The 10,984-nt window shown below is 38.0% G+C and overlaps 1 protein-coding gene across 1 annotated transcript; it reads left to right on the forward strand.

The window, feature by feature from the left end:
- Window positions 1-3,369: 3,369 nt before the first annotated feature.
- LOC135701693 (protein cup-like) lies at window positions 3,370-8,091 on the forward strand. Its single transcript, XM_065222547.1, has 4 exons — window positions 3,370-3,684; window positions 3,881-4,247; window positions 5,763-6,306; window positions 6,598-8,091. The coding sequence occupies exons 1-4, from the start codon at window positions 3,597-3,599 to the stop codon at window positions 7,516-7,518; spliced, it is 1,920 nt and encodes a 639-aa protein (XP_065078619.1). The 5' UTR covers window positions 3,370-3,596; the 3' UTR covers window positions 7,519-8,091.
- The last annotated feature ends 2,893 nt before the right edge of the window (window positions 8,092-10,984 follow it).

Consider the following 10,984-nt stretch of genomic DNA (forward strand, 5'->3'; position numbering starts at 1 on the left):
CAATCCCGATGGGTCGATAGGTAGGGTCCAGGTGTGGGAGCTGCCTTCCTGGCACGTCGGTAGCATTGGTGCTCAGCACGGAAAACAAGATCGACGGAAAAAAAATAGTTTATACACAGTTTAATTAAGTTCGTGGTTTTGCCATATCCGACCATCCGATTTGGTGTTTGATATTCAAACTTTTTCATAACATTATTACTATTCGAAACACTACATCGCGACAATTTCATTAATTTTGGACAGACAACTTTATCGCACAATATTGACCAGATATGTGTTCTTTAACTGAAACTTGATTGAGTCAACGAGCTTCCTGTTAAAATACATTTCAGCAAAAGGTCTCTCATTTCGCAAACGTTTAGTGTAACGTAAATTTGTTTTCAAATATATTTTGATTCTCATAGAAAATTTAAATATGAATAAACTATTCGTTGTCAAATTAAGGGCACCATGCTTACCATTATTCCATTGCAAATTTTCTCACTCAAATATCAAAGAGCAACGAAATTATTCATAAGATCTTTTGAAACTGGCGTCTCGTTCCAGACTATACGAATGGAGTTTCTATAGCTTTGAAATTTTTATTGAAACGTGTTGACTGTTTTGATATAAAATTCTTTACAGCAAGCTGAACAGCACTCCAAGCACCTTACAACCCCAACCCCCTACGTAAGGTACACACACGAGACTCATAACAAACAAGCAATACGGAATGGAGGGATGAAAAGATTACTCTATGCAATACATCCGGATCCGTGCCATGCCTTGTACGATGGAGGCGAAGTGCATAATTTAAACATCAACATAATATGGCACTTTATATCCGATTTCCATGACAGTCATAAGGTATATTGCACTTGGCATATCGAAAATGTACGTTGAACATTAATAACGAAAATAGAAGAAATCATGTCATCCAACGATTTACTTGCTTTGATCATCTTAATTCTGATAAAAAAAATCTTGATAGAAAGGCAAAAATATAAATCAATAATTAGTAAACAGCACTAAAACTTATAGGCAATCAGTTTTCCAGCTCGAGCTTCATCACAACATCTGGTACCACGCTATGCAAGTTCTACTATCAGGATATTTTTACCACAATCTTCCACCCGAGTCGAGCTTACTGATAATAAATAAAACCAGTAATCCATTCGAGATTAAAACGCTCCCAATTGCAGCTGTGCTCCGAACTTTTTTGTTATTCCATTCTTCGAGCACCGTCCGCGTTCATCCTTATACAGTAGAAGGACAAATGATAAAAATCGTTCTTTATTAACTCTCCTCTTGATATACACACATTTTATGTAATGGTTTTCCTCCTTCTTCATGTTAATGCGGGGTTTATCTATGGAAAGTATGGATTAATAAATGTATGAATAGAAAATTAGAAATCCATTTATGTGTTCGAGCAATTTCCAACTCGCTTATGCAAGACTTCGAAGCTGATCAAAATCGTTGATATCGAGGATTACATGCGTGACCATTTCCAATAAAAACAACAACAAAAAATCATGTTTATACAATTTACAGTGTCTTGAGATTGGCTAAACTTAGGAAAACAATATTAGCTAGATCAATAAAAGTGATGTGGTATTTCTTTTACTAAAATAATGTATGCACTACACAGAAAAAAAAGTTTATTACATCCAAACTGCTGCAACCAGGTCAATCCATCGGTTGTGTAATATAACGTTGTACGATGTACATCGATTTTGCGTACAAAATTACATCCATTGATATAATATTGTATCTGCTTTTTGCTATTACATCATTATTTCATACATCAGCTTGAATTACATTGATCGATATTACATTTTTTTTGCTGTGTATATGTTTGAATTAAAGTAAAAAGCATGTTTATTTCAACAATATAAGATTTGGGTAAACGATTTTTAGCGTGCCCTGTCTTTTTTCCTTCTTGTTTACATTCGGAAAAAAATTGCCCCGGCTTTGCCAATCAACTATGAAAATGGCCCGCAACAAAACCAAAATCATGGATCCGGAAACCCACCTAGGTAAGTGTCTGAATAAAGTTCAAGCTCGATAAAACCGGAGGAACCCCACAGTATCGACGTTACTCTGTCGTTTCTGATGCCGATCCCTGTATCATCCTCCTTCACAACTTCACAAGAAAAACGAAAATCCGAAATGAATCTATTCCGGATCCTCCAACACCGAACGTAGAAAGAGGCCGGTATGAGGACCAGCGTTAGAAACGACAAAGTGACGCTAATATCACAAAGTTTCACTGGTTTTACTGAACTGGAATCTCCGGACACTCATCCCGACGGGTCCCCGCATCTCCGACCAGGACCCCAACATCCACAGGTCACCCTTAATCGCACCCGAAAAAGAGCAGGAGTTTAATGTCTGCAAATCGTTTTTTCGTCTCATTGCAATCCATATTTGTTTTTTTGGCTTTATCGTACATTCGAATGCTAATATAATTTAAAATTAAGTATGTTTCTTTCAAACATTTGAAGCATGTTCAAAATAAAAATATTTATTTTTGTTCGCATAGTTTTCAAACCAAACAAAAATATTCACGTTTATTTTCAACACGCATATTTTTAAAATAAACGTAACATTATTTTTATTTTAAACATTAATATCACATGACTTCAAACATGGAATACGTTTGAAATAAACCTTTTTTATTTTTGTGGCCAGAACAAACTGAGTTTACGTTTAAATTTACCTAAAATATTTTTGTTTCAACAATAAATTTTTCTGCGTGATATGAAATAATGATGTAATAGCAAAAAGCAGATACAATATTTCATCAATGGATGTAATTTTGTTAGCAAAATCACTGTACTTCGTACAACGTTATATTACACAACCGATGGATTGACCTGGTTGCAGCAGTTTGGATGTAATATTCAACAACTTTATTTTTCTGTGTAGTGTACGTGCGTTAAACGTCACTAAAAATGAAGAATTTTTAATCATTCTTCGTTTAGTATTTTTTTGAGTGTATCTGGTATTATTCGCGGTACGTAATATTTAAATGGGCTTATTGTCTAATTTTAGGAAAATCGTATACTCAATTTTATGAAGTTTTATTTTAATGTGCACAATCAGAAAACACGCGCGCATTGGCGTTGACGGCGACTCTCTTACTCTTATGGTGAAATCCACAGGCAAACGTCAGACTGTGCGTGAAACATGGCGGACTTCGTGTAATGCTTTCACTCCACCAAAAAATCCCATAAGAAACTGTCAATCTTTTCTAGAAGAGACAATTTTTCGACGGTGCCGTCAACGCCAATTGTTGTTGACCTTGATGATATTTAAATGTATTTAAAGTATATTATATACTATTCAAAGAAAAGATCCACCGGCCTTTGTGTTGAATATAGAGAACATAGCACTGCACAGTCTCCATCTGATATTCTTGATCCTCTATCAGCAAACCTATCCGGCGCATCCGTTTGGCAAGAACTGGTGTTGGAGCAGCAGAATATTGTAGTTTTATAACTTCGTGTGTTTTTACGTTTCGAAACGTGTTAGATTTATTAGTTGTACCTAGATAATTGCATTGCGATTGTTTCTGTGGTTTTAAATTGTGAGATAAAAAGATAGAGAACAAAATGGTGAAAGTTTTAAGTACCAGCCTCAATAATATGTTTCGTAATCCCGAACAATTTCCCGATAGTTCGCATTTCCTGATGAAAGCAGGTAAGATTCTAATTCATGGTCCTTCGTAGAAGTCAGAGTACGATTCTTTCCTATGTACGTAATATAGTAGGTCAGCGCCCACGTGGAGATTCCTATAACGATCATCAATTATCATAGACTATTCTACAACTTCATATTGATCTGGTTCAACCGCCATTTTGTACTAAACTACTTTAATATATGCATACAAATTTAGATGATCCTCCGCTGGAAGAACTGGACCCGGCCATCTTGAGCTGCGGACTTCCGGCTATCATTTTGTCTGACGTTCAGCCAATGTATGCACCACCGATCCGCTACACGATCGATCAGCTGCTGTCCCTTAGAAAATCAGCACTATGCTCCCGGCGCCCTCTCGCAGCAGACGATCCAAAGGTTGCTTCATTTTCCATTTGGAGAAACCCCAGCCAACCGAACCGTCGGGGCAAACCTCTTGCTGGAAATTCTCGAAAGGATGACAAGGATAAAGGTACATGCGATAGCATTGGCAAGGGTCAAACTCAGGAACGAGACGACAAGCACAAGCACCCTGTTAGACACGAGAATGGATTCATTGGTCCAAGGTATTTATGGTGATCATTTCATGTTTTAACTAATTGGGTTCGTATCTGGGGTAAATTCTGTATCATGGCGAGATGGACCAGTCATGGTTTTAGCCTGTCTTAGGCTCTGAACCATTTGGTGGATTATTTTAACTTTTGGTTAAAATTTGACAGATGGAAAGTTATCGATTAACCCTGCTATCCGAGCATGGTTATTTCTGACAGACAAGAAGTTAAATTTTGACAACCGTGGCTCGAAAACCGGTCGATCGACAGCACAGGGATTTTCGAACATCGAGAATAACTTTCGAAATGTCACTTTTAACCACGAGTTAAATTTAACTCGGCAAATGGTTCACAGCCTTAAAAGACAAATCCAATGAAAAAAAATCTATCAATTTAAATTTAGTTTTCGCCCTTTCGTTTACATAGTGTTCGACCCAACATAATTTACCTTATGCGTTCTCGACTTCCTGTTGATATCGACCTTTCAGTGCTAACATTTGAAAACGGCACAAAAGCCATTTGTAAACAAATGGTTTGTGGGCCCTTTACTCACTACTTGAAGTACACCCACGCGACACAACAGCAACATCGGGTAGGGGAAATTTTCCCCTTCCTGACGATGCTGTTGGTTTGCGTGGGCGTTCTTCGGGTAGCGAGTAAAGGGCCCACAAACCATTTGTTTACAAATGGCTTTTGCGCCATTTTCAAATGTTAGCACTGCTTTAATGACATTGACGATGGAACTCAGGAGACGTTAGAACACCTTCTTCGGCCGCGGTCAGAGTAGATGCGATGCAACTCATGCAAGAAATATGTAATAATAAATGATAAGATTCTTTTGAATTGGTTGCGTTTCGCGTCTACTCTAAAGCCCTCTAGTTAAAGTATGGACGACTGTCACCACAAAACTGAAAAAAAGCTGAAGCAATCGAGCAAAGCAGTGCATTTGGATTGGAACAACTTTTGACAGATGTTCATACTTTTACTGTAGGGCTTTAGTCTACTCTGGTCGCGGCCATGACTGTTAAGTCCCACACGCAACGAAAATTGTATTTTATTCATGTTTTTCATTTACGAATTTTTCACAAATCATAAGCTTAATAATTTCTATTTGGGAAACTACGTGCATCCTATGTGAACATATCAAGCTGAACAATGCATTAGGTCCTAAGTAACATTGATTGATTCTCTTAATCTGGCATGGCTTCCGTTTATTTGTTGACTTATGAATATATAGCAATAGAAATTTGCCAAAAAAGTTTAAGGGGATTTCTATCTGTGCAACTGGAGCTATAAGTTTTTCTTTTAAAACTTCCACAGATGGTAATGGAGAGGTTTCTAAGTCTAAACAGGTCGAACCCGTTTTCGCGTTAATTGGTTTGACATCTCACAATAATAATATGTGCACCCTTTTACTCCTACTCTTATTTTGATTGCCCCTCGTTTTCAATTGTTATCGTAAAGTTTACTCGAATCGTATAGCCCTGTGTTTGAATTGACTAAATAATGTAGTATTGTTTCGTTCGGCAGATTCAGACAAAACTACGAATTTAGCAACCGCAACCACCACGTAATTGTGAGAAGCTACCGTGGCGAAGGCGACAATTATCAAATGCAAAACAATATGGTCGAGAAAGAACCGGAATGGGTATCCGCTGGTCCTACTTCCCGCTTGGACACTATAGAACTGCGCGGCTTTGACGATGATCTATCCAACCATGATGGCTTATCGGTTTCTCAGTCCTCTTGGGGAAAAGCTAACAGCGGTGATGCAAAGAATTCCAGCAAACATTCTTCGGGAAAGCACATCTCATTCTACGATGATCTTCATCACTACGAACATGTTGTCCATGCGAAACGAAACGACATATTTCTCAAACCGCACGATTCATCCGGCCGCGAAAATGACGTTGAAAGTGTGACTACATCCAACACAGGTTCGCCACCGCCTGCTCGAAGCACCCCAACGAAGGACATTACCGATTGCAATAATTTGGCTGAGGATACTCAAAAGCACAACGGTGTCAACGTGAACAACTTTGAAAAGTTTATGAAATTTGATTCGCTGCTGGGTGTAAGTATATCAGTTTAAGTACAGACACCTAGGGGGCTGTTTATTAACTACGTAAACGGTTTTTTGTTGTTGAGATTATTGAACCTCCCCCCTCCCCATGCGTAGACTATTGTCCATACATCTGTTTTAATTGTAAGGGCCGTGGATAATAGCCAACCCCCCCCCCCATCCCCTAAACTGTCTACGTAGTTTATGAACAACCCCTAGTTTAGATCTGCAATAAGTTATCTAGATATTTGCTAAATCAACAGTTCCGCATTCTCAATGATCGTACATTTGTTTCTATTACAGTCTGACTCAGCCACTAGAACCAGTGTTCAGTCAGGATCCCGGTCTAGTAAATGGTTCCGGCATGGTAACAACCAATCGACTGATTCAAACCATGACAGACGCCAGCATTTTTTTAATATGACTCAAGACAACTTTGCCGGCAACGGCAATTACAATCGTTATCCGTTCGACCGTAGTTTTTCACAACAATCTCGTTTCTCATCATCATCATCATCGTCGTATAACAACAGCCAAGTCGATTCACAGAACAACCATCCACAAACCGACCCCAATTCCGCTTATAGACGGGTGATGGACATGATTGCCCAAAGTCGTGTCACCAACAATCAGACCGCTCAAGAGCAGTACATGGTACAGATGCTCAACAAGACTCAACAGAGCGAAATCCTACGTCGCATGCTGATTAAGAACACTGTCGACAACGGATCTGACGGTAACCAACAGCAACAGCAGCATCAAGCTGCACAGCCACCGCGTATTCCAACCCAACTGGAGCTTCAATTACACACCCAATCGATCATGCAGAATGCTCTGCTCCGTAAAAAGTTACAAGATCAGCGTAGAATGCTTCTCGAGCAAAGCAGTCATTTGTCTGCCATGGCCACTGCTCCTAACATAGTGGAACCTAACGCTGAGGTGCAGCAATTTGTCAAATCAGTTTCTCCAAACTTCCAACGGAGCTTATCGGTCCTGAACCAAACGGCCACTGCTGGTGCTGGCCATTATCGCTCATTCAACCAATCGTTCCCGGGTGCCAACTCTGCAGTCAATAACCCACTGTTCATTGGTGGATCAAATCAGCTGGACCTTTCGGCGTCTCTCCGACAGATGTTGCTTTCACAGCAGCAACAAGGACCGCGCTCGCTTGGCAATCGTCGCCGATCCGGGAAGAAATCAGTTACTTGGAAAAATCCCGTCTAAATACTTTACGGTCCAACGCATTGGATTGGTCAGATTGAGGAAAATGTGAGTTGTAATTCACTTACTACAAAAAAATCATTTGTTTTGATGCAGAGGTCATCGGTTGGAATATTAGTATTTCGGGTTTTTTTTACCATTCAATTTTTCGTGCCTTTCACTAGGTATACGTGTTTCCGTTTTTACTTTTCATTATTCAAAGTGTCTTGTTCTTTCTTTTTTTTTGTATTTATACGAACGGAATTATTCGACTTCAGAGTTGTCAGAGTAGTCCAGCACAGCGTTTCCTATTTTGTTCTGTGCAGATTATCTTCTTACATATTTACTAACCTAGTTTTAAGACGATTGTTTGTAGATCGCAAGAACCAATAGTTGTTCTACCTATACATATATATATATATCCTTTTCTCTCATTTTGTTTGCTCACAAATTTTGTCAACTGATTGTAGGTAAAATCCAAGAAAAAGAAACATACATTAGCACATAGTTTTACACAAACTGAATTAGCTATCGTGGATTGGTATTTTGAATCTTAGACTATAAAAATCATTGAATTGTGCAAATTTTATTCTGTTTTTTTAGAAGAAATCTGAAAGAATAGGTTACTTAACCCCAAAATCACACATAAATAATGTGCGACACACACAAATGCGTTGAATATCTAGCGTACGGCACTAATCCGTTATAATAATGCACTTCGGAGTATACATGGCCAATGAGAATAACTCAGAGTCACTTCTACTCAGAGGTATGGATAAATTTATAAAAATTCAGCGCTGAGTACCTCCAGTTTTTAGGAATTTATCGTACAACTGATTAGAAGTGACTCTTTCGCTCTGAGCATGCTTGGCATGCACAGTTGTACACACCAACTGCTCATTTGTTAATAACTTTTCACTCAGTTGTTGAAATTTGTTTACTCTATTCTATCAACTACTTCAAACAGAACTATGTTTCGTCAACTGTGTGCAAAGTTATTAGCAAATGAGCAGTTCGTGAGCAAAACTGTGTATGCCAAGCATGGCTCTGAGTTATTTTCATTGGCCATGTACGCATTATATACGGTCATTCGACAGTAGACTGGACCAGGGGGTGACCCGGCGTAGAGGTTAGCATCCATACCTCTCACGCCAAAGTCACGAGTTCAAATCTCACTCCCGGACAAGTCACGAAAGACCCAGGAGCGTTAAAGTGACTATAATAATTAAAAAAAAAAAGTAGACTGGCCCACATTTATATGGGGGAATTTTTTTATATTTTTTTTCAACGGACCAACCCCTAGATTTGTGCTATTAGGTAAGAAACCACTCTCTGAACATTTCAGCTCGTTCGGATGTAACACGAACTGGCGCTTTTGATTTAAAATTTATATGGGGATATTGGTGGAAATGTATGGAGAAATAACATTCCTTCACTCTTTCGTGCATAGAACTGGTTCAGCAAACACGATCAGAATTTCAGCACACGTAGTTTAAACTATGAGAAACAACTTTGCTCAAGACAGTATCACGTTTCAAGTTAGTATTATGGAGATATGAAAAAATATGTGCATTCTGCTCGTATATTGCAACAAAATACAGGCAGCTTATGTTATGCAACGTATCAACTAGATTACTACAAAAAATAAAAGTTTATATTTTCCACAGGCCAACATCCAGGCTCGTGTCTTTTGATGCGATAACCAGTCTCTGAATGCTTTAGCTCTTTTTGACGTTACACGGGCTGGTTGAAATCAAGGTTGCAAAGACTCATTTCAGCTAAAACAATGTTTTTCTAAATTATGAAATAATTAGATGCCATGATCAAATTTTGAATTGGTAGGATACAAGAAGAGGTTGCAAAGAATGTGTTTGACATATTAAACCTGTCTATTTCACTTCATGAGAGTCACAATCAGCGATTTTTCACAAACTCACTCACTCACTCACTCACTCACTCAGCGATCAGCAAATCGCTGATTGTGACTCATAGAAAGCAAAATTTACAGGTTTTATGTTTCCAACGCATACTTTGTAACCTCTTCTTGTAAGTTACAAGTAAAACATGCCATCATACCATCTTTTGGTTTTATTATTCCGAAAAACATTATTTTAGCTGAAATGAGTCTTTGCAACCTTGGTTGAAATTTTCATATGCAAAATGCACATATACATTCAAAAGCGAATATCTCAATAAAACTAACTGGATTCATGATGCAATCTTTAGAAAAGTTGTTACTCATTAATAGAACTACAAGTTTTGAAAAACTGAATCCAATTGAGAATAAAGAAACTTTTTTATGGTCGATAGAGTGTGGAAGTATGATTTTTTCATGTATTTTATCCAAATTCCCCATACAAAATTTAAACAAAAAGCGAAAGCCGAATGAGCTGAAATTTTCAGAGAGTGGTGTTCTAACCAAATGGCACAAATCTAGGGGTTGGCCCGTGGAAAATTAGAACTTTTATTTTTGTGGGCCAGTCTATTCGACAGCCCCTTAGATTTAGATATTAAGGACAGGAATTATAGAAGCCATAAATGGCCGCTATCATGGCTAATTTTACAAGAAAAATCAGCCATGACAACGGTCACTTGTGGATTCTATCAAACATGTCGTAATGTAACTCGTGGTGGTGAGAGAAGAATTTGATGCAAAACTGATGGATATACATACTGCCCATTAAATTATAACACTCCCATATGTTCAAAGTGTTTTTTTTTATGTTACTTCATACGCGAAGTTAACGATTTTCAGAGTTGGTTGGAAATGCTAACATGAAGCTTTAGTGTGATGATTTATTAGCTAGAGAATGATCTTTAGAAGAGGGTAGGTGGATAGTTCCGTTAGAGTACGGCAGTATGAAAATTGAATAGAAGTTGAAAATGAGCGAAGGGCCATTAAAGCGACAGTTTTCAAGATAGACGCACATATGATTTTTTGTCAGATATGAGCTATCCATTAGAACCATTGTAAACTACCGGAAAGTTACATATTTTGTTCATGAAATATCGTAAAAAATATTACAACTAAGTTGTCCCATCCATAAGAGTCTACGGAGAAATTAATTTTCAGAAGTATTTTTCTCGGCTTGCTGTTTTTCCAGATGGGACTGATATGTTTTTTTTATAGGCAGTACTCGACCAGTCGAGTATTAGTACAAGACACTGAAGAAGTCTGCACATTGTAGACGAAATACGCGTATCTGTCAAGGATAAGCAAATAAAGTAGTGGAATTAAATGGAAAATGCTAATCCTTCTCTCTCTCATTATACATACATAATTGTTATAAGAAAATAATACAGGAATCCCCGATTTGCGCGATGGGTTGAATTGAGTTGATTTTTGGTTTGTAATTAGGTCCAACCACAAATTTCCCTGTCCAAGGATGAGGGGCTTGTTGATGATTTGTCAAGTGTATGCATGATTTTTTTTTTTGCAATTTGTTAAAATTGTAGTTTCCTCCAGTTCATTGATTTGAAAGGTTCAAGC

This window comes from Ochlerotatus camptorhynchus, unplaced genomic scaffold (assembly GCF_037179485.1).
Source record: "Ochlerotatus camptorhynchus isolate MF236.1 unplaced genomic scaffold, CSIRO-AGI_Acam_v1.1 ptg000176l, whole genome shotgun sequence".
In the NCBI taxonomy this organism is placed as follows: Eukaryota; Metazoa; Arthropoda; class Insecta; order Diptera; family Culicidae; genus Ochlerotatus; species Ochlerotatus camptorhynchus.